The sequence below is a fragment of the Balaenoptera borealis genome, assembly GCF_965194805.1.
Source record: "Balaenoptera borealis genome assembly, chromosome: X".
Taxonomy (NCBI): Eukaryota; Metazoa; Chordata; class Mammalia; order Artiodactyla; family Balaenopteridae; genus Balaenoptera; species Balaenoptera borealis.
In genome coordinates this window covers 87,121,365-87,145,597 of record NC_138881.1, presented here as the reverse complement: position 1 = coordinate 87,145,597, position 24,233 = coordinate 87,121,365, and the positions used below count along the sequence as shown (strand labels likewise).

Genomic DNA, 24,233 nt, shown 5'->3' with positions numbered 1-24,233 from the left:
ATCTCTGTCTCTCTCTCACACACATTATACACACTCTTTATTTTTTAAAAAATGTGCAAACAACACAGAAATGTATAAAGTAGAATGTGAAAGTTCCCTGCAATGCCTGTTCCACCACCAACCACTTATAACAATTTCCACCTTTCTTCATGCAAATACAAAGAGTCTATGTATGCATATGTGTTGAACAACAATGTACAGAACAACTATATACAGAACAAAAAGACTCACACTGAGTGACATAAAGTGCAAAGAATCTGCACTTTAATTTGAGAACTGGTATCTTTAAAAATTGTGTCTTTCTATCCATGTCAACTTTTATGATCTTCAATAAATTTTATGTTTCTTCAGATAGGTCATACTCATTATTTGTTAAGTTTATTCCTAGGTGTTTTATGGTTTTGTTGCTTTGGGGGATGACATTCCTTTTATGATTATATTTTCTACCAGGTTATTGCCGAAGGAAATAATTCTGACATATTTACTTTTAGTGACCTTTCTTAATATTTCTAATAGAGGCATAACTCATTTTATTGCGCTTTGCTTTATTGTGATTCACAGACATTGAGTTTTTTACTAATTGAAGGTTTGTGGCAACCTTGTGTCAAGCAAGTCTATCAGTGCCATTTTTCCAACAGCATGTGCTCACTTCATGTCTCTATGTCAAGTTTGGTAATTCTCGCAATATTTCAAACCTTTTCATTATTATTATATTTGTTACAGTGATCTGTGATCAGTGATCTTTGATGTTACTATTGCAAAAACATTACAACTCGTTGAAGGCTCAAATGATGGTTAGCATTTTTTAGCAGTAACATATTTTTAAATTAACATATACACATTTTTAAAGACATAATGTTTTGCGCACTTAATAGACCACTGTATAGTGTAAACAAAACTTTCATATGCACTGGGAAGCCAAAAAGATGTGTGACTCACTTTATTGCGATACTGGCTTTATTGTGGTAGTCTGGAATTGAACCCACAATATCTCTGAGGTATGCCTGTAGTTTTTCAGTTGATAACTGGTTTTCCTAGGTATGCATACATAATCATTTGAAAATGATGATTTTTTTAATTTTGTCTTTTCCAATCATTATTGTCTCTTATTCTTTCATTTTCTGGATGTACTTCATCAACCAGAACCTCCAGAACTATGTTGAATAATAATGGTGACTTGAGAGCCTCCTTATCTTGTTCTTGAAGTAAATGAGAATGCCCCTAATATTTCACCATTTAGTGTAATGTTAGCTATTTGTTTCTGCTGTGCTTTTCTTCATCTGTGTTTCTGTGATGGGGGGAGATGTTTAAGACCTGCACTCTCATAACCCTTTATGTAAGACTGAGAAAATGTAACTGTCTACATCAAAATATTGGGAGGGGGAGAGAAAGAGGGAGCATTGCCACAAGTGCTGTGCTTATTGTGAATATGTTGATGAGCAAAAACAGACACTAATTCTGCTCTCATAGTGAAAACAAGACCTTAATGAAATAATCACATATACATACAAAGAGAGAAAAATACTTTGAAGGAAAGGAAAACTGTTAATACAGTAAAAGAAGTGGCAGAGTCTGGGGATCAGGGAAGGCTTCCTTGATGGGGAGAGGAGTGAAACTTTGAACTGAGATTAAGGGAAGCAGGTGTTAACTAGGAAAAGAGAAGAAGAAAATAAAAATGTCTCAAATTCTCCACCTTTCTTATAACCACCATGATAAACCATCTACCTCAATCCTAGGATAAATCCTGTGAAAACCACTGCTAACTTTTCGATGGACTCTTTCAGGTTTTTTTGTTGTTTCCTATATATCAACAAAAAAATTATGTAGATATATGTGAATGTGTGTACATGCATATCTTTTAAAAATAACTTGGGATCGTACTATGCAAACTATTCTGCAAACTACTTTTTCACCTAATATAACATGTACATCATTTTATCAGCTACAATAATATTCTCTAGTGTGGACGTATCAAAATTCAACCAATCTATTACTGGTTGATATTTAGCCTCTTCCCAAACTTTGTCTATTACCAAAATATTACAGTGGAGACCTTTGTTTACATATATATTTGACAATTGTGGCATTATTTCCTTAGGATAAATTCCTAGAAGTGAAATCACTGGGTCAAAGTGGAAGTTCATTTTAAATTTTATCCATGCTGCCAACTCTCACCTCTTAAATTTTGATATATATTTTCCATGTTGTGCTCCAAAATTTTTTGATTTTTTAAATTATAAGTGAGATTAAGCATCTTCCCATAGGTTTAACCATTTGTATTCCTCTTTCTATGAACTGCCTTTCCCAGTTTTTCCACTAGGTTTTTCATCTTTTTCTTATTAATACATGAGAACTTTCTGTAAATTAAGGAAATGAGCTCTTCGATTGTCATAAGTATTATAAATATTTTCCCAGTTTATAATTTTCTTTGGACTTCTGCTATATAGAATTTTAAAAATCTTTATGATACAAACTGTATCAATTCTTTCTTTACATTTTTGGGGGTTTGTGTCCTGCTTAGGATGGCCCGTATGTTTTTCTAATTTTATGTGTGTTTTTTAATATTTAAATTTTGATCCATATAGAATTTTTTTTGTTGCGTTGCTTCTATTATCAGTAAGCCAGAAATTTTATCCACCCTTGCTTTTGTTCCATTTGTATAAATGTCAACACAGTGAAAGAAGCAAATGACATCTCAGTGTTATTATGAATATATTTTTCCAGCTTTATTAAACATATGGAATTAATATTTTCCAAATAGTTAGCAAATTTTCCTAATACCCATTATCAAATAATACCTCTCTAGCTCCTGATTTTAAATGCCACCTTTATCATGAGCTAAATATCCACATATATTTGGATCTATATTTTGATTCTCTATGTTCCTTTAATCTGTTATTTTTTTCTTTTTATGTCCCTAACTGTTTTAATTATAGTATCTTTATAATATGTTTTAATATCTGGAAGGGTAAGGCCTCTCTAATTATTCTTCTTTTTCATAATTTGCCTGTCCACTCACATTTGTTTATTTACAGATAAAATGAATTATTTTGTTAAATTCCCTTTAAAATCCTGTTTTTAATTTCAATTTGGATGAAGTTAATTCTAAGGTTAACTGAGGGATAATTGGCATTTTTATAAGAATATGTTACCACTTCACACCAGTTAGAATGGTTATTATCAAAAAGATAAGAGATAACAAGTGCTGGTGCAGATGTGGAGAAAAGGAAACGCTGTTGGTGGGAATGTAAATTGGCGCAGCCACTACAGAAAACAGTATGGAGTTTCCACAAAAAAATAAAAATATAACTACTGTATGATCCAGCAATCTCACTCTGTGTACATATCCAAAGAAAATGAAATCACTCTTGAAGAGATATCTGAACCCCAATGTTCATTGCAGCATTGATCACAAAAGCCAAGACATGTGAACAACCAATGTGTCCATCAATGAACGAATGGATTAAAAACAAGCATCATGTACATATGGTACCCTGTAGGTTATCAATAAATAGTTGTTGAATGAATGAGTATATCTTGCAAATTTTTTGTTAATTCTTAAGCTTACTTTTTATATGTATAGTGGAATATTATTCAGCCATAGAAAAGAAGGGAATTCTGCCATTTGCAACAACATGGATGGAACTATATGTGGAATCTAAAAAAGCCATGAAAATATAGAGTAGGATGGTGGTTGCCAAGGGCTGCAGGGAAGGGGAAATGGGAAACTGTTGGTCAAAGGGTACAAACTTCCAGTTATAAGATGAATAGTTCTGGGGATCTAATGAAGAGCATGGTGACTATAGTTAACAGTACTGTAGTGTACACTTGAAAGTTGCTAAGAGAGTAGATCTTAAATGTTCTCACCATAACAATTACAAAAAAATGGTAATTATGGTAGATGTGTTAACTAACCTTATTGTGATAATCATTTTGCTATATATACATGTATCAAATCAGCACACTGTACACCTTAAACTTACGCAATATTATATGTCAATTATATCTCAGTAAAGCTGGGGAAAAAAAGAATATTTTTCTACCCAAGAACCCAGTTTCTCTAGTTATTTGTCTTCATTTATTTTTCCAGCAGAATTTATACGTTAAAAAATATAACTGGGCTTCCCTGGTGGCGCAGTGGTTAAGAATCCGCTTGCCAATGCAGGGGACACAGGTTCGAGCCCTGATCCGGGAAGATCCCACATGCCGCAGAGCAACTAAGCCCGTGTGCCACAACTATTGTACCCGCGTGCTGCAACTACTGAAACCCGTGTGCCTAGAGCCCGAGCGCCGCAACTAGAGAAAGCCCACGTGCAGCAACGAAGACCCAACTCAGCCATAAATTAATTGATTAATTAATTTAAAAAAAAGGAATAAGATTGTCAGAGCTGCAAGGGATTTAAAAAAAAAGATAACTGAATCTTTTCATTGCAGAAAATCATAGCTGATGTGTAAAAATTAAAAGTCAAGAAATAAAAGTATAAACAGATTATTTAGAAATATGGAGTGATACCAGAAGAAATAGTTAAAAGATTTGAAAGTGATTCTCTCTGAGGAGGAGAAATGTGGGATGGGGAAGGATGAAGCAAAGTTCTGGTAGATTTTTATTGTTGCTGTTATAAGCCTTATGGTATTCTATAACTATAAAAATTACATTTTAAAAAACCAGGACTCCAAACGTGTACAGAAAACTTAAGGACTGTTATGGGCTGAATGTGTGTCCCCCGCAAATTCATACGTTGAAGGCCTTACCCCCAGTATGGCTGTATTTGGAGATAGGTCCTCTAAGGATGTAATTAAGGTTAAATGAGTCCATAAGGGTGGATCCCTGATCCTATAGGATTAGTGTCCTTATAAGAAGAGATATCAGAAAGCTCACTCGCTCTCTCTCCACACACATGCACCAAGAAAAGGCCATGTGAGGTCATAGTGAGAAGGCGGCTGTCTACAAGCCAAGAGGAAAGCTCTCACGGAAACTAAGTTTACCAGCACCTAATCTTGGACTTCCCAGGCTCCAGAACTGTGAGAAAATAAATTTCTGTTTTTCAAGCCACCCAGTCTGTGGTATTTTGTTTCAGCAGCCCAAGCAGATTAATACAGGGACATTATCCTCAATGAAATAAGCCAGTCATAGGGACATTCCTGGCAGACGAGTGGTTAAGACTCTGCGCTTCCACTACAAGGGGCATGGGTTTGATCCCTGGTTAGGGAACTAAGATCCCACATGCTGCCTGGCGCAGCCAAAAAAAAAAAAAAAAAAGAAGAAAGAAAGAAAGAAGCCAGTCATAAAAGGACAAATACTGAACGACTCCACTTAAATGAGGTACCTCAAGTAGTCAAATTCATAGACAGACAGTAGAATGGTGGTTGCCATGGGGATGGGATAATGGGGAGTTATTTTTTTTTAACATCTTTATTGGAGTATAATTGCTTTACAATGTTGTGTTAGTTTCTTCTGTATAACAAAGTGAATCAACTATATGTATACATATATCCCCATATCCCCTCCCTCTTGCGTCTCCCTGCCACCCTCCCTATCCCACCCCCCCATCCCACCTCCTAGGTGGTCACAAAGCACCGAGCTGATCTCCCCTTGCGATGCAGCTGCTTCCCAGTAGCTATCTATTTTACATTTGGTAGTGTATATATGTCAGTGCTACTCTCTCACTCCGTCCCACCTTACCCTTCCCCCTCCCTGTGTCCTCAAGTCCATTCTCTACGTCTGCGTCTTTATTCCTGTCCTGCCCCTAGGTTCTTCAGAACCATTTGTTTTTTTGTTTTTTGTTTTTTAGATTCCATATATATGTGTTAGCATACGGTATTTGTTCTTCTCCTTCTGACTTACTTCACTCCATATGACAGACTCTAGGTCCATCCACCTTAATGGGGAGTTATTGTTTAACGGGTATAGAATTTCAGTTTGGGAAGATGGAAAGAGTTTTAGAGATGGATGGTGGTGATGGTTATGCAACAATGTGAATGTACTAAATGTCAATGAACTGTACACTTAAAAATGGTGAAGATGGTAAACGTTTTCTGTATTTTACCACAATTTTCTTAAAACGGAGAAAAGAATGTATAGAGGTATGCATTGCAATATAGATGGGAGGCTGTACGCTTGGTTTCAGTTCTGCATTCCTGCTTGCCAAAGTCTCACACATATAGAGCTTCCTCAGTATTCTGCTCTCAGTTTTTCAGTCTGTACCCCTTGCTGGGGCTACCTGACTAACTCCCTGGCTTCAGTTATCATCTACAATACATATCTTTAGTCAGACCTTTCTTCTGTGCTCTATATCCATATTTTTCAAATGAACACTGAGCATCTCCACTTGAAAGTCCCAAAAGGACCTCAAATTCAAAGAATTCAAACAAGATTCATTCCCTTCCTCTCCCAATTCTACTCCTTCATGTTTGAAAAATAGAAAGAGAAAAGAAATGTTAATACCCTTCCTCCTTCATTCCATACTCCAGACTGTACTCTTTCTCCTACACCACACTGCCTTCAGGGCCAATTAGTTCATGTGTTTCCCAGAAATAGGCCTTTTTCCCCTAGAAGAAGGACTGAATTTTCATCTTCAAAAAGTGATGTTAAATTATACTTCATATGTGCATGACCCAGCAAGGCCACTGTACCCAAAACCTTAAACCAACCCTTGATCCCTGAGTATGCTGTAACAACAACACTAGAGTAAGAATCTGGGGACCCAGGGCCACAGTCAGACCCAGAACTGGCTATAAGACCACTTAATTTTCCAAAACATCTAGGAATGTTATCCACTGCTATCTTAGCCTCATTGCTGCCCCTAGAACTGGGGACGAGGGCCACCCTAAACCCCATGCTTTGAAGGGTCCTGCATATCACACACACACACACACACACACACACACACACACACTTATTAAAGAACACATGGGTGCCTGTGTTACATGGGATCTGGTGCTCATTGTTGGTACAATGCAACTTATAGGCTTAAACATCTGTACTTTGACTAACACTGTTCAGGCTCCAGGAAAATGCTTCTCCACATCTGTTTCCCTGTCTCCTTTAAACAAAAGGCAACTGTGTCCAAATGCCATGAAGATTTGTGGCTTGTGCCACTGCTGACATAAGAAATAGACATTATTTCAGACTACAGGGAAGATTCTAGCAGTGAACCACTTAGGGAAGAGAAAAAAACAAGCTACCTTGTCAGAGCCTTCTTCTCAGATACATGAATGCCATAGATTTTTGCTTAACAAACTTTAATTTCCCAGTAGTGTCCATTTTCTTGTCTGTATTTATTTTCTGGTTTGTGGTTCCAAAGTAATAAAAAATTAATGCAATATTTGCAACAGTTGCATATAGAAGCTAAAGAATATTTCACAACATTAAACAACAGATATGACTCTTGATTCGGGGATGTATGGAGAGAGAGAAACACACATGAATCGTTGTCACAGATTGGATCCCCAGGAAACAGATTATGAGACAAAGATTAGTATAGGAGGTTTATTGGGGAGAGCTCCTGGGATAAATATTTATGGAAGAAAAGGGAGAAAATAAGCAGGAATGAAAAGAGGAAAAAATCAAATGTCAGTGCACTATCAGTAGAATGCCTCAGCGTACACTGTAGGGAATTCTGAAGTTAGGATGAAACTTCAAAGCTATCTCAAGTAGGGGCAAGAGGACCAGGCCTTTATACACAGCATCAGTGAGCCATTGGATGTGGGACACTCTGAGAATAGGGTGTGATCTTGAACAAGACAATTCTCAGATGAGGAGATGCCTGAATGGGGCTGGCAGCCAAGGGCTCTCTGATGGCAACATTCTTAACAACTGAAGTAATAAGGCCTTTATTGCTAAAGGGAACTCTGGGCAGGGCATTGCAGTATCCACCACAGTCCACCCCTTGTGCCTCCCCGATCCGCTTTATGTAAGTTCCAGGATCAGCTCTTCCAGGGGTCTGGTAGGCCTCTCTTCCTAGGGGAAACTTAAACTATAGCCCCCAACACTGCAGCTGGTCTCAAAGCTGAAAATGACCATCCCTCTCTTCCACTATCAATTACAGATCCCAATCACTCTTAGGGTCTTGGTGGTTTGCCTGGTGGTATGATCCAGACCCTCATTCCTGATCATCATGGGTTTCTCAGGCTGGAGTTGCTGTCCTGGTTGATACCCACATACCAAGCCCACCAATCTATAAATAAGGCTGGGGTTTTTCCTTCTCAGTCAGCTTGTCAAAAAAGATCTCCCATGAGGCCACAGGTGTAAGGAGTGTGAAAGGTGCTAGCGCAACAGTGGTGGATATCATGGAGGATCTGCTCTAGCTGATTGTGCAGGTGCTTATACCCTCCAGTCCTGCTTGTGCTTGATCCTGTGTATAAAACTTCCATCTTGTTGCTGGGCCTGCCCTCCCTTATACCTTGGAGGATCTGACAGAACTCAGTTCATAATGGGCAGTTCTGGTTGTATGGTCACTTGCATGGTCATTTGATGTCCTATGACCATGTATTCCATCTCTACCAGGACACAGTAGCATATCAGGAGCTGTTTTTAAAATATATATAATTCTCCACTGCATGTGGCACGACTTTGTTCCAGAATCTAAGTTCTGGTCTAAGTTGTGACCTTCCCATTGGGGCTTACCAAAAACTCCACATGGCATCTTCCACCAACACAGATATCTCTAATACCTTAGAGTCTATTGACTGCATGGTCCAAATGGCAGGACTGCTTGAAACCACAGCCTGGACCTGCTATAAGGCCTTCTTTTGTTCTAGGCCCCACTCAAAGTTGGCAGCTTTTCATGTTACCCAGTATGTGGGTCAAAACAGTAATTCCAGATGTTAAATGTGCTGCTTCCAGAACCCAATAAAGCCTACTACAAGACACTGAGCTTCCTTCTTCATGAGGAAGGTGGAAAATGCAGTAATTTGTACTGTACTTTTAGAGGGAATCTCCTGGCATGCCCCAGACCATTCAACCCCTAAAAACTGTACTTAATGTAGCCAGCCCCTGGATCTTTGTAGGGTTTATCTCCCATCCTCAGGAGTACACATGTCTTACCAAGGCCTCCAACGTGCTACCCACTTCTTAGCCATTTGGTCCAACTAGCATGATGTCATCAACACAGTGGACTAGTATCATATTCAGATGGTCCAGATCTCTTCAGACTATACCATGACAGAGGACAGGAGAGTGAGTAGAGTCTTGAGGAAAAACTATAAATGTATACTGTTGTCATTCTATGTGAATGTGAACTTTTATGATGTTCCATTCTGATAGGGATAGGAAAAAAATATTTTCCAAATCAGTAGCTGATTACTGTACTAGGTACCTAAGGCCATGTCATCCTGTTCTAGCAAAGATATCGTATCTGACATGGCAACTGCCCTTGTGCCACTAGTTGGTTGAGTTTACAGTAGTCTACTGTCATCTACCAGACTCTGTCCACATTTTTCAGGGGCCCAAACTGATGCATTAAATGGAGATATGATGGGGACCACATCCCAGCATTCTTTAGGTCTTTAGGTGGCACTAACTTCAGCCATCCTCTCCAAGATGTTATCTATATGTTTTCATTTACTATCTTTGCCAAGGAAGAGGACAGCAATTTCAAAGCTTCCACTTGGCCTCATCTACAAATAGCTCTGACTCCACATGCCAAGGAACCAATATGGGGCTTGTACCAACTATCATAATGTCTATTCCAATTATATATTCAAAAACCAGAAAAATAACCATTGAGTGAGTCTGTGGACCCAGTGGAGCCACTATAAACCCAACATAGACTAGGAGCCTATATAACTTCTGGCTTCCATCTGCCCCTATTCTAACAAGGGTGAGGCATGATGACACGTTAGGTCTCTGGGTATCAATAGCAACTCACAACCAGGGTCCATCAGCCCTCAAAATGTTTGGGTATTCCTCTTTCCCCAGCACACAGTTACCTTCGTAAATGGAAGGACTGGAGGAATCAGTCCTGGGTACCCCACTCCTTCAAACAGTGCTCTCTGGATCAAAAACTGACTTAAGGCGAAAGCTGAGCAGGAGAGTGTGACTTCTTATTGAGGCACCTTCCCTCAGACTTCTGAGTATCTTTGATTTTTTTTTTTTGATTGTACAGATTGAATACAAATTGTTGGACGCCTGTTTTCCCTAGGGCAATGTGTTATATCGACCACCCACATTCTATTAACTACCTCTTAACCATCTATCTACCAGGAGGAGCACTGTGTTCTATTAACCCTCTCCAAAGCTCTCTGCAGATCAGGCCTCCCGGCCTATGACTCTGACCCTGTGGTGCATTATGGTATTTGCATCTACCTGACTTCTGACAATTGAGTACAGTTATCCTGTCTCGATTGTTTCAGTGGCATCACCATTTCTATCAGTGATCTTCATCTTATAATACCCTCCCCTACTCTGAGCCCTGCTCTGCAGAGGCAAGCCACCACTGAACTTCTCAGTGATGCTGGTAACCCTTTAACCAGTGCATTCCTTATAGCTTTAGCAAATGGTGTGTCCTTTGGGTCCTCCTCCAGAACATAGTCCTCTGGAGGGCTTTCTGGCTTTATAATATATTTATTCTATTCCCACTTCCCTGAACCTTTAATCCCTTCTCCCACCATCTGCAATGGCAACCCTGGCCTTTATACCTCAATGTGGGCCATTGGCTTTTTGCCATTCTTTGAGGAGCCATCCTAATAGTGAGTTCACATTGATCTCCTGGGATCTTTTCCAGGATGTTAAATCCTGTATCTTGGTAGAGGACTCTCTAATCAATTAATTCTCCCTTACTCAATTTTATATTCTAGCTCCCCTGATCAAGGCCCTCAGAATTCAGTCCCATGCTTACTCCCTCAGCACCTGCTAGAACATGCTGGCTAGGTCCTGCAGCTCCTTCTTGAGATATTCCCTTTCCTTCCTTATTAGGCCCAGCACAACACCAACGAAGTTATGTAACTTAACCCTAGACATAGGCCCAGTGGCCAGGATGGGAGGTGGGGGCAGATTCTGTGGGAAACACACATTATCTTACAAGGGAAAGGGCTCTGCATGTTCAAGCAAGGTGAAGCACTAACCCTTAATAGGAAGGAGTGGGACACTTCTGAACGCTCGAGGAGCTCAGGGAAATCTGAGGATATAAGGCATTTAGGGACATCAATCCAGATGTCCCCATTCCATGTGTCAGGGTCACATTCCTTCCTAACCAGGGCCCTGGTCTTGGCATAGCAGACTTATCTTGGTTTAGATTTTAACTTTCTTTGAAACTTGTTTCAGTAAGTCCTGGGCTTGGTCCTCAGATTTCTCTACTCTCTACCTGAAAAAGATGAGGGCCTCTTTATATGCTGTGAATGAAACCCTCTGGCTTTCACACATAGCTTAAATTGTTGACTAATTTAATTCAGCTTTTCATTATCTTTTCCTAGAGGTCCATCAAGCTGAGCAATAGCCACCCAATTTTCTGGACTTCCTTATATTTAATATACCTCACATATTTCTCAAATGTCTACCACATGGCACCAGTTAATGCATTCCCTTCCATGAATGCCATTCTAGTTCACCTCCAGTGAAAGCTCTAACTCCTCTGCTACCTGTTCCACGTGTCTATCTACTCCACCTACCACAAATGATGGGGTCCTCATTGCCAGCTGGGCAGCAGATGATCCATCTCCTAAATTTCATCACAGTGTATGCTTTTCTGAACCTCTTCTTGTACCAACTTTTGTAGGTTGGCTTCCTGGAGGGCAGACTCAGAGACAGGGTTCAGCATGAAGGGCTTTTATTAGGGAATGCTCTTAGGATTAAAACCTGTGGAAAGGAAAAGAAGGAAGCAGGATTGGACAGAGGGAGAAGTTAAGCTGTCCCATTTGGGGCAAGAAGGCCATGTAGATCAGTCATTGAATGTGAAGTACCCCAGAAAGGAGGTATGACCTTGGGGGAGGTGGCTTTCTAGCTGAGGCAATTCCTGAAGAGGGCTGACAGCTGAGGGCTGTCTGCTGGCAGCACTCCTAGCAACTGAAATAATAAACTCTTTATTCCTGAAGGAGGATTAGGGCAGCAGATTGCAGAATTCACCACAAGTATGACATCATTTTTTCCACTGGAAAGTTGGTGACCATCAAATGGTAGAATTGAGAACAGCTTTACTTTCAAAACGATTAATGAAATTTAAAATTTCAAACATTTATACTTATATTTCTGGCTTTATTTAAGTAATATTTATTTTAAAATTTTATTTATACCTTCCAAATATTCAGACATAAATACGTGAACCTCCATTTATACTTTTGCTCTAGTGCCCTGAAATGCTATTAACAGGCCTGCTTAGCCTGAATTCATCCGTTTCCTTTTAGTAAATTATGCAAAAAGTCCTGGTTTATTATATAAATATCAGAAAATACAGATGAGTAAAAAACAGGTAAAATTACCCATTAATCTTACACTCACAGGGAACTATCCACATTCTCAAGAGTATACACACCAAAGTTTATACATAGACATAATTTAAATATATGTTCTTTCTTCATAAAAAGTAGAGCATGTGCTTTTGCAGCCTATTTTCCCCATTTAAGATTATATGCTGAGTTTTTCCCATGTAAATAAGTATAGTTGCCCATCAACAGTTTCAAGAGCTGCATAATGTCTCAATGTGTAGACATACCTTAATTTCTTAGCCAAGTGCCTATTTCAAGACACTTGGGTCATTCACAATTTTTCACTCTTCAAAAAGGTGCAGATGCACAGCCTTGTACAAGCCAATTATTTGATTATCTCCTAATGATAAATTTCTACAAGTGGAATTTCTGGGTCAAAGAGCGTGCACATCTTGAAAGCTTCTAAAACATGTATCCAAATGGATCTTGTACCAAGTATGCTCCCACCAGCACAGTTTGAAGGTGTCCCTCCACCCACACCCTCACCATACTCTGGGTTGGAAGAGAGGTGGATCTTGTCCAGTATGGCTGCCAACAGCCCTCTCGATGGTTCCATAAAGACCCTGCTCCAACCAATCTTGTAAAAGAAATCTGATAGAAGCTCTAAAAATTATTCTTTTATATTTTCTATTATATTTTTTCATAATTCCAAAATAATCACTAACATATTCACTCCCATAGACACCAGAGTTGGACAAGAAAGAGGATGTTTTCCTATCAAATGCCCTCAGGACCCTACAATAAAATTGTCCCTCTCTGTATGTCCCCAGGATAGGTTCCAGCACTTCTTCATTCAAAGCGTCTCTCATTTACTTCCTCCCCTTGCCACTCCCATTGCCACCAGTGAAATTTCACGCCTTTAGCAACTATGCCTGAACTATGGTGGTAACTTCCTAAGTGGTGTTCCAATCTCCAGTGACCACTCCTGTCCCCACCCCAACTCTGACCCATTCTGCACACAAGTCAGCCACATAATGTTCCTTTCATCTTGTCACTCCTCTGGTCACAAAAGGCTTTCGTGTCTCCCAGAGGTGGGTAGAATATACAGACACCTCAGTTTAGAAATCAGGGATCCTCCATGAATGGGACTCACCCAACTGCTGGACTGTATTTCCCATCACTCCCCTCCCCACACTTTGTACTCCAGGCAGGCCAGCCTCCTCTGTGGAGCAAAATTCCCACCTCCATGCCTTTCTTCCCATCACTCCTCCTTCCTCCAATGCCCTTCTGCCCTGTTTTTATCCTGTCTTTCATGCCCAGCTTACTTAAGTGCCCCCTCCTCTGCAAAACTTTCCCTGAACACTGTTGCATGCAGAAGTTTCTTCTGCCTTTAAGCACTAATAGGAAACAGCTGGCTATGATCAGAGGTTCTCCGGTTTTGTTAGTATCTTTTTGTTTCCATACATCTTGCCTTTCCAAATAGATCACAGATTCAAGGACAAAGACGTGTCTTTTTTTCTGCTTAAAACACACAACTTTATTGATGACATAAAAATAAAGTCTCAAATGTATAAACATAAGTCCACACAAAGGACCAAAGATTACCTTACTTATGAAGAATCAGTTCAGTTTCTGCTCATGAAGCATACCAAAAATATCTCAATCCAGACAAGGTAAAAATCAACACATGTATTTTCAGTACAAGATTGAATTCATTTGGTGTTCATAAAATGGTCCAGCTAACGACCATCATAAGCAACATCACTTTAGAAATTATAATGCAATTTACAATGTGCATTACTTCCAGGCTGCAAAACCAAAATATTACTCAAATTTGTTTGGAAAATTACAACTAATCAGAGTTTACTTAATAATAGCTCAACTCTTTCTTTCACCTCAGGGTCATTGTATTCTGCTGCTAAGACTCGAAGTTTCTTGGCACATGCTTTAGGTCGTTGGAATATGAAATAAAGGGAATTTTTACTGAACTTGTCCTGGGTAAATACTTTTGCTCTTCTTTTAAAATGGTAATTTATATTTTCAAATAGTGAAAGAGCATTAAGAATATTTTCCTTTGTCTCTTTCTTGCTAAAGATATTAATCAGTGACGCCGGTGCATTGGCAATGAGCAAGTCTTTTGTCATAGATGGATTTTTAGAGAAATTTAAAAGCATTCCCAAAATATGGTCTTTAGTTTCTCCACTTCCCACAGTTAACAAACGAAGAAATTCTGAAATGTAATTTGTAACCATATGCTGATATTCACTAATAATAGTCAGGTGCTTTATCAATCTCAATCCAGCCAGCTGCACATTTGAATTCAAGGGATAGGTGATGGTGTCTTCACATACTTGGTTTAAGTATGTTTTAACCTTCCTATGATTTTCAGCAGCCACCGAGATGTTATTCAGTGCATTTAAAGCCTTCTGCCTAACACTGGGGTAGGGATTATTGAGCAAGCCTTCAATAATTGAGATTCTACCTGCATTACGAATGACTTCATGGGAAAATGGGTAATCACGACTGTTATACAGAGCATTATTGGCTATTTCATGAATAGAAGGATCTTCAGTCATCTCAATCATGCAAATGAGTTTTTCAAGCTCTCGTGGATCCATATTAGTTTCACGTCTACAGCGGCAGGCCCAAGGCTGAGTTTTCTCCCCAGACCTGATCTGCTTTCTGAGCTCATCTTCAGGTGGGAAGCAGGACTCATTTTGGTATGGAAATTTCATTTCTGTCCAGATCATGGCTCCGGCCCATGACCCCATTCCTGCCCCAGGGACCATGGATGGATATGTGACTCTTGATTCAGCTGACTTTTTGGCTTTAGTCTTAGGTGCAGATTTATCCTCACTTCTGTTTTCATTACCATCCCAGAAACAAGACTTTACATCGACTCCACCAGCAGCTTCAAGCTTGTCTTTGGTGCTGGCCTTATCTCCAGCCCTACGCTCAAAATTGACATCCTTCTCACGCTTAGATCTGAATGCATTATTGTTCTCACTCTCAGCCCAAAACAAGGACCTTAAACTTATCTCCTCAATATCAGGGCTGGATGCCCTACTTAGCTCATCCTCATCTATATCCCCAGCCAAAGTCCAGGACCCCATGCCAGCCTCTTCCCCAACCCCAAGCCTAGACCCTGTAGTGGCTGCATCTCCATCCCAGAGCCAAGACTCCTGCCTGACCTCAGCCCCAACCCCAGCCCCAGCCTCAGCCCCCACACAGGAATCCATACAGGCAGCCTCATCAGATCTGATCCAGGACCCAATACTGTTTTTGTTCTCAGCCCCAAATCTAGAACTAATGACAGCCTCTTCCCTAACCACTGAGCTGGATTCAATACTGGCCTCATTTTTATCTCCAGGACTAGACACAATACCAGCTTCTTCCCCTCTCCAGAACCAAGACCCTGTACTAGCCTCACTCCCAGCCCCAAACCAGGATCCTTCACTGGCCTCTGACCCAGCACTCACCTGAGACCTTCTACTGGTCTGGTCTCCAGGCCTAGCCCAGGACCCTCCACTTGCCTGATCTTCAGGCCCCAGGCTAGACCCTCTACTGGCCTCATTCCCAGGCTTAGACCCAGCCCAGGATTTTCCACAAGCCTGATCCCCAGTGCCAGCCCAGGAGCCTCCTCCACTGGCTTGATCCTCAAACCCAGCTTTGGAACAGCTACCAGCTTGATCCCCAGCCACAATCCAGGACCTTCCCCTGGCCTGACTCCCAGTGCCAACCCAGGACCCACCACTGGGCTGGTCTGCAAGCCCTGGACTAGACCCTCCAATGGCCTGGTCCTGAGCACCAGACCAGAACGCTCCTCCACTGCCCTGATCCTCAAATCCAGGTTTGGAACAGCTACCAGCCTGATCCCCAGCCCCAGCCCAAGACCCTCCACTGACCTGACTCCCAGTATCAGCCCAGGACCCACCACTGGACTGGTTCATGGGCCCTCCAATGGCCTGGCCACTAGCCCCACCCCAGGACCCTCCTGTATTGGCCTGACTCCCACTGCAAGCATAGAACCATCCAGTGGACTGATCCTTGAGCACCGGCCTGGATCCTCCACTGGCCTGGTCCCCAATGCCAGCCCAGGAATCTCCAACGGACTGGTCCCTGGGCCCCAGTGTAGACCCTCCACTGGCCTGGCCCCCACTGTCAGCCCAAGACACCCTTCCAGATTTGGCCTGATCCTCATATCTAGGCTTTGCCTCACCACCAGCCTGATGCCCAGGTCCAACCCAGGACCCTTCATTGGCCTGGTCCACAGCCCCAACCAAGAAACCTCCACTGGCTTGGTCCCCAGAGTCAGCCCAAGACCCTCCACTGGACTGGTCCTCAGGCCCCGACCTAGTCCCTCCACCAGTCTGGCTACCAGCCCCAGCCAAAGACCCTTCTTCACTGACCTGATCCTTAAATCCAGGCTTGGACCCACCACCAGACTGATCACCAGTCCCAGTCCAAGAACCCCCACTGGCCTGATCCACGACCCCCACCAAGAATCCTTCACTGGCCTGGTTCCCAGTGCCAGCCCAGGACCCAACACTGGACTGGTCTGCAAACCCTGGCCTAGACCCTCTATTGGGCTGTTCTCCAGCCGTAACCCAGGACCCACCACTGGACTGATCCACAAGCCCTAGCCCAGACCCTCCACTGGCTTGGTCCGCAGTGTCAGCCCAGGCCCTTCCCCTAGACTGGTTTTCAGGCCCCAGCCCAGCTCCAGCCCAGGACACATTTTCATTGGTCTGATCCTCAAGTCTAGGCTTGGATCCACCAGCAGACAAATCACTAGTCCCAACCCAGGACGCACCGCCAGACAGATCACTAGTCAGAATCCAGGACCCTCCAGTAGCTTGGTCCACAGCCACAGCCCAGTACCCAATGTTAACCACATTCCCAGCCGTAGCCTGAGCCCAGGATCCTCCATTAGCCTGAATCCCAGCCCCATCCTGGGACCTTCCACTGGCCTGTGCCTCAGCCCCACCCCAGGATGCTCCATTGGCCTGGTTCTCAACCACAGTCCAGGACACTCCAATGGCCTCTCCCCCAGTCCAGGATACCCCACTGGCCTGGCCCCCAGCCCAGGAACTCTCACTGGCCTGAGCTCCAGTCCAGGGCACCACAACAGCCTGGTTCCCAGTGCCAGCCCAAGAAGCCCCACTGGCCTGGTTCTCAGCCACAGTCCAGGACCCTCCAACAGCCTTGTCCCCAGCCTCTACCCAGTAACCCCCACTGGCCTGGCCTGCAGCCCAGGACTGTTCACTGGCGTGACTCCCAGCCCAGAGCCCTCCACTGGCCTGGTCCCCAGCTCCAGCCCAGGACTGAATACCAACCTCATTCTCACCCCTAGTCGCACTCCAGGATTCAACATTGGCTTCATTCTCATCATCAGCCCAGGACATGCTATTCTCCCAGTATCCATCCCTAGCCTGAAACCTAAATTTGATCCATCGCTCAGAAGCAATCCAGTCCTCAACACCAATCCCATTCCAGTAGTAGTCATGGACCTTAGGCTGAGACTTTTTGCAGGCCTGAGTGCCTGCCCCACCCTCACTCTCAGAAGTGGGCGTGGCCTTAGCCTTGGGCTTTACAGAGACATCTCCTGTGGCTTCTGCCTCAGACTTACGCATAGCCTTGTCCTTTGCCCCAGACGAGGTCTTACTCTGGGAATGGGCTACAGACTGACGCTGGCCAGAGCCCATCGTACCTGCTCCAGCCTCTACCTTAGACTCAGCAACACGATTGCCCCTAACCTTACTCCTGGCACCAAGCAAGCCCTCACCCTGGGAATTGGCCACAGCCTGGGGTGGGGCAGAGCCTGTTGTACCTGGTCCAGTTCCTGCTTTAGACACAGCATTGGGATTGCCCTTGACCTTACTCCTGGCACCAAGCAAGGCGTCACCCTGGGAACTGGCCACAGCCTGGGGCTGAGTAGAGCCTGTTGTATCTGTCTGAGGCTGGGCAGAGTCTGCTGTATCTGGCCCAGCCCCTGCCTTAGACACAGCACTGGGATTGCCCCGGACCTTATTCTTAGTACCACACAAGGCCTCACCCAGGGAAGTGGCTGCAGCCTGGGGCTGAGCAGAGCCCTTCGTATCTGTCTTAGACCCTACCTTAGACACAGCATTAGGATTGCCCCGGACCTTATTCTTAGTACCATATAAGGTCTCACCTTGGGAATTGGCTGCAGCCTGGGGCTGGGCAGAGCCCTTTGTATCTGGCCCAGACCCTACCTTAGACACAGCATTGGGATTGCCCCGGACCTTATTTCTGGCACCAGGTAAGACTTCACCTTGGGAATTAGACTCAGCTTGAGGCTGAACAGAGCCCACTGTATCTGCTCCAGCCTCTGCCTTAGACACATCATTGGGATTACCCCTGACCTTATTCTTGGCAGCAGGCAAGACCTCACCCTGAGAATTGGCCACTGCTTGGGGCTGGACAGTGTTTGTTGTATCTGTTTGAGGCTGGGCAGAACACGTTGTATCTGGCCCAGACCCTGCTTTAGACACAGCATTGGGATTGCCCCAGACCTTATTCTTAGTACCAGGTGAGTCTTCACCCTGAGAACTGACCGCAGCCTGGGGCTGAGCAGAGCCTGTTGTATCTGTTTGAGGCTGGGCAGAGCCCTTTGTATCTGGCCCAGCCCCCGCCTTAGACACAGCATTGGGATTGCCCCTGACTTTAATCTTGACACCAGGCAAAGTCTCACCTTGGGAATTGGCCACAGCTTGGGGCTGGGCAGAGTTCTTTGTATCTGGTCCAGTCCCTGCTTTACACACAGCATTGGGATTGCCCCGGACCTTATTCTTAGTACCACACAAGGCCTCACCCTGAGAATTGGCCACAGCCTGGGGCTGAGCAGGGCTTGTTGTATCTGTTTCAGGCTGGGCAGAGCCCTTTGTATCTGGCCCAGTACCTGCCTTAGACACAGCATTGGGATTGCCCCGGACTTTATTCTTGACACCAGGCAAGGCTTCCCCCTGGGTATTGGCCATAGCCTGGGGCTGTGCAGAGCTCTTTGCATGTGGCCCAGCCCCTGACTTAGACACAGCATTGGGATTGTCCTGGACCTTCTTCTTGGCACCAGGCAAGGCCTCGCCCTGGGAACTGGCCATTTCCTGAGGCTGAGCACAGGCCCTCAGTTCTGCCTTAGCCCCTGCCCCAGAAATGGTATCAGGATCACCCCTGCCATCAATCCTGGAATCAGGGAAAACATCAGCTTGGGCCTTGACCCCAGCTTGAGGCTGTGCACAGGTTTTCATGTCTGCTCCGACCCCTGCCTTACACTTGCCTTTGGCTTTGCCCCTAGCTTTACCTCTGGTACTAGGTAGAGCCTCAACCTGGCTCTTAGTGGAAGTCTGAGACTGTGCCTTTGTGTCTGTCCCAGCCTCTTCTTTAGGCTTGGTGTTGGCATTGCCCTGAGCCTTAATCCTGTCATCAGGCAAGGCATCAGCCTGGACATTGGCCTTAGGCTGAGGCTGTGTATAGGACTCAGTGTCTGTCCCAACCCCCACCTTAGATACGGCATTGGAATTGCCTCTACCCTTACCCCTGGCATCAGGCATAGCCTCAGTCTGAGCACCGGCTACAGCTTGAGGCTGAGCGGCAGCCCTCATGTCAGCTCCAGTCATTGCCCTAGATGTGACATTGTTATTTCCCCTATCATCAACCCTGGCACCAGACATTGTCTCAGCCTGTTTCTTGGTCACAGTCTGAGATTGTGTAGAAGCACTTGTACCTGCCCCCACCCCTGCCTCACACATGGCATTGGTATTAACCCCAGCATCAACCATTGCCCCAGGCACGGCCTCAGTCTGGGCCTTGGCTACAATCTGAGGCTGAGCAGAAGCCCTCATATTTGCCACAGACCCAGCCTGAGACGCGGTTTTGCAATTCCCCTTGGCCTCAACCCCAGTACCAAGCATGTCGTCAACCTGGATCTTGGCCACAGCCTGAGACAGTGCACAGGACTTCATGTCTGCTCCAGCTTCTGCCTTGGACTTGGTGTTATGATTTCCCTTAGCCTCAACTGAGGTACCAGACCTGGCCTCAGACTGAGTCTTGGCCACACTCACAGTCTCTTCCAGGGCTCTCAACTTGGTCTCAGCCACATTTCCAATCTTGTTTATGGCACCCATCTTGGCCACTTCCCTGATTACTGCCAAGGCCTCATTCTGTGTCACCATCACTCTGTTCATTTCTGTCTCTTTTTCAGCCAATATATGAGTTTCTGCTTTGGTCTGGGTCATTGCTTCTTTCTTGGTCTCTGCCCTAGCACCAAGTGCCCAAGCTTTAGCCTTGGTCTGGGTCACTGCCTCTTTCTTGACTAGTCTCCCAGACTCAGAGTCAGTTTGGGTCACTGCTTCTTTCATGGCCACTTCACTGGCTTTGGCCTCAGTCAGGATCACAGCCTCTGTTATGACCACTGTTCCAGCCACTGTTTTGGCCTCAGATTGGGTCTCTGTCTCTGCCTCAGCCATTGCCTTGGCTTGAGAGTTGGTTTTGATTCTGGCTGTAGAAGTGGTCTTAGTCTCTACTTCAGCCCCAGCCCCACCTCCTGCTCCAGTTTCTGCTCCAGTCTTGGGCTTGGGTCTAGTCTCAATCTCTGTCCCAACCATGGCTTCACACATCGCCAAGGTCTGGTTCTGTATCCCAACCACAGTCTCCATCTTGACTCTGGACCCATTTCTGGCAAGTCTCCTCACACTCTGGGCTCTTCCCTTGGTTAATCTGTAAATGCAGTAGCAAGCACCAGCCCAGATCATCAGTCCTGCGGTCACCCAGCCCACTTCCTGAACACGACCCATGTAATCACCCCTGCTGAAGACACGAACAAGGTACAGAGGGGCTCAATCAGGCTGGGAAAAGTGGGTAGTAGGTCTGCACGTAGGCCTGTGAGGGTGTTGGTCTTCAGCCACTCAAAGGCCACTACAGTTGCCACTGGAGGTGGACCTAGAAGTGGAGGAAGGAAATGCACTAAAATTTCTCTTCTAATTCTGTGCATCGCACAGATAGATACAGAAGGACAGGAAAGTGTAAAAATGATGTGCTTGGTGGAAGAAGAGGACGATTAGCAAATTCTCTCTCCATCCCTTTTATTTTATCTCCTCTCCATCTTCCCAAGTGCCCAACAATTTCCCCCAAGGTACTTCTGTACACATTTCCTTATACCAAATGAACAGTGGAAAGGATGGTGGTAAGGCTGACTATGAATGGTAGACACTGGGAAGCCCTCAGACTTCGATTTTTACTGGACCTACTCTGGTCACCACTCCCACAGGTCCCCACCCTCATACCAACCTGTAATGATCAAGGCAGTTCCCTCCTCTTTCCTTCTCTTGATTGGAGATATACCGTAAAGTAGATCTATAAACTCATGAGATCTGTGGACCTAGAGACAGACAGATGGACAGGCGGAAGTGAAGATTTTGCTCTTGTTGTGACAGATATATTATTAGCAAACTACCTCTCTATCCCCTTCAATTCGCCCCACTCCCTGTGCCAAAATAAAGGTGAAGGTGTGGGGTAAGTGAAGAGATGGTGGGAAAAGTGACTGGAAAAAGGAGAGACTGAGGATCCTCCAGACTGGACACTGGCCCTACTGGATGGACACTGGTCTCCAGCAACCCATCTTAGATGTCTACCCAGCCAGTCCCCATCCTCTTACCAGTCTATACCTATCAGGGATAATTTCCTCCTTGTTTCTTTGCTTCTGGTGATCTCAAGCCTTTCAGACCTGTAGACCAACCTGTGGACAAGTAAACAGATAGTAGAGACCGGGTCCTTCACAGAACAAACAAGCACCTTGATCCCTGACTCCAGTCCCTGCCTTGTGAGAGCCCATGTCCAGTTTGCTAATATGATCCATCCTTTCAAGTCTTCTCTCCGTCACACTCCAGCCCACCCTTACCCCAATATTCCTACTATTTCCTGCACTGAAATCAGTAGGAGGCATAGCAACACTGTGGAAATCTGGCAGAGTGTAGGAGGGGCAGAAGAACCCTCCACTGAGACCTTCTCAAGTCTCAGCCACCTTATATGCCCGCCCTCTCTTGTTACCCCCAGGCACTGCCCATCTTCACACCAACCTCCACGGTCCCAGGCCAGTCTCCCAATTTCCCTTGCTTTCAGTGGTAAACAGCCCTACTGTCGCCCTATGGGTAGACCTAGGAAAAAACAGAGAAAAAAGGGAAGGTGAAAGTTGAGTGCTTGTGACATCCCAGCATCTGAAACATGGGTCCCAGTACCTGCCTTACTGGATTTAGAGATCTGTTCTCTGGCAAGCAAAACCTAGGGCTTCTCCAGCACTGAAATGGGCAGGGTGGAAAGGGGAGGCAGGAAAAAGGGGGGAGAGACAGAGGCGAATTATTCTAAAACCACCTGTAGGATTCTAGGGCTTCTCCCAAAAGTCCATCTTTTCCTTCACCTGTGCAGACAGGTGGGAGAGTCTGAAAAACTGGAAAACCAGGAGACACAGAGAGGCCCCCATATCCCATATTCTAGAATCACAGCCTACTGCCATCTACTTCTCTTTAAACCCATCTCTAGGAATCTCCAGCATATGAGACACGGTGTGTGTGTGGTGGAGGGAGGCTTTTGCTTCTGCAGAATCACCATCCCTGCCCCGCAAAGGCTATCTCCAAAACAAAACAAAAAAAAAGTAATTCTTTGTGACAACAATTTGTATTTTCTGAGGCGCAAATAAAAGCATCCCTAGAAAAGTTGCTGTCTTTATTGGTCTTCAACATACACTTTACGTTAAAAAGCCCAAGCTTGGTAAGTAAACGCAATTTAGGGAAAGTCCACTATAGCCCCACCCTATATCCCAACCAGATAGAGGCGCCTAAGTTCCTGTCACAGAGAATATTCATAGAGCGCTTCAACTGTTCACAGCGGGTGCCCGTGCCCACACTAACCTCCGCAGATCCTGTGCAGTTGTCTCCTCTCCTTCCCTCGCCTTGCCGCGAACAGTGCCACCCCGAATTACTGTCTTCAGACAGGAAATAGTAAAGGCACTGAGTGCTTGGACCAGTTCCCAGGACACAGATCCCAACGCTGGATTCAGGAACCCAGTTATCAAACGTCCCTCCCCACGTTGCGAGACACCACCCTCACCAACCCCGCCGTCCAGTCACTAAGGCCCACCATTTTCTCTGCAAACGCCACCGTGGCGTGTCCCTTCCACTGAAATGAGCAGGAAGCGGAGCGGGCGTGTGTGGTCTGTGATTAGATTCAGAGAGAATGGGGCATCTCAATCTCTGCATTTCCCTCTTGAGACACTCCCTCCACCATTCGTCCTGTCAAAGCTCACGGTTCCCCAGCACAGACGTAGGGAGGAGGAGGAGGGCTCGGGAGAATCTGAGCGAAGGCTCTGGGAACTTGAGCCCGCTTTGTCCGCCACCCCCGGACCAGCTCCGGGGATCCGCAGTCCGCTGCCGCCCTGGCTTCGGCGCACGGGGCCCTTACCTGCTCCGCTTCCCCAGGGCCCGATGCCAGCCCGCCGTTCGCAGGGCAGCGGGGAGCTGGTACCCAGACACGAGTGACGACTGCACCGAAGGCTGCGTCGCTCTGCATCTCCCGGTCACGTGAGGACCCCGCGTCACCGCCTAGCTCGCCCTCGGATCCCCCCCCCCAAACCAGGGCCGGCGGGGAGTTCAACAGTACCCTCCCCTCCACCTCCGCGCGCAAGATCTCCCCCTCCACCCAGCTGTGCGCGAGGCCCGGTCACTCAGCTCCTTTCCCTCCAATCTGAGAGCCCACAAGTGGCATCATCTCCCTGCGGTTGGAGTTTGCCCTTCTCTTGTTACCAGGGAGGGTCTGCGTCCCCCATCCACCCTCAGGCCTTGGCTCCGGCCTTTTCAGCTGCT

General features: G+C 45.0%; 1 protein-coding gene and 1 long non-coding RNA gene across 5 annotated transcripts in view; one reads left to right on the top strand and one right to left on the bottom strand.

The window, feature by feature from the left end:
- The window catches only part of LOC309620825, a 266,826-nt gene that overhangs the window by 204,645 nt on the left and 37,948 nt on the right, over window positions 1–24,233 (top strand). The gene's annotated exons all lie outside the window — the stretch shown is intronic.
- Window positions 3,300–23,965, bottom strand: ARMCX4 (armadillo repeat containing X-linked 4). Of its 4 annotated transcripts, XM_082376922.1 has the most exons (6): window positions 23,833–23,951; window positions 23,283–23,356; window positions 22,455–22,532; window positions 22,034–22,114; window positions 21,667–21,757; window positions 3,300–21,318 (listed from the first exon to the last, which is right to left on the bottom strand). In XM_082376922.1, the coding sequence occupies exon 6, from the start codon at window positions 21,171–21,173 to the stop codon at window positions 14,217–14,219; it is 6,957 nt and encodes a 2,318-aa protein (XP_082233048.1). In that variant the 5' UTR covers window positions 21,174–21,318; window positions 21,667–21,757; window positions 22,034–22,114; window positions 22,455–22,532; window positions 23,283–23,356; window positions 23,833–23,951; the 3' UTR covers window positions 3,300–14,216. The 4 variants fall into 4 exon arrangements, with proteins under 4 accessions (XP_082233048.1, XP_082233046.1, XP_082233047.1 ...); XM_082376920.1 differs by lacking the exon at window positions 23,283–23,356 and having other exon boundaries at window positions 23,833–23,965; XM_082376921.1 differs by lacking the exon at window positions 23,833–23,951 and having other exon boundaries at window positions 23,283–23,815.

Coding starts and splice junctions, on each gene's coding strand:
- ARMCX4 (XM_082376920.1), bottom strand. CDS start 21,173: ATGGGTCGTGTTCAGGAAGTGGGCTGGGTGACCGCAGGACTGATGATC.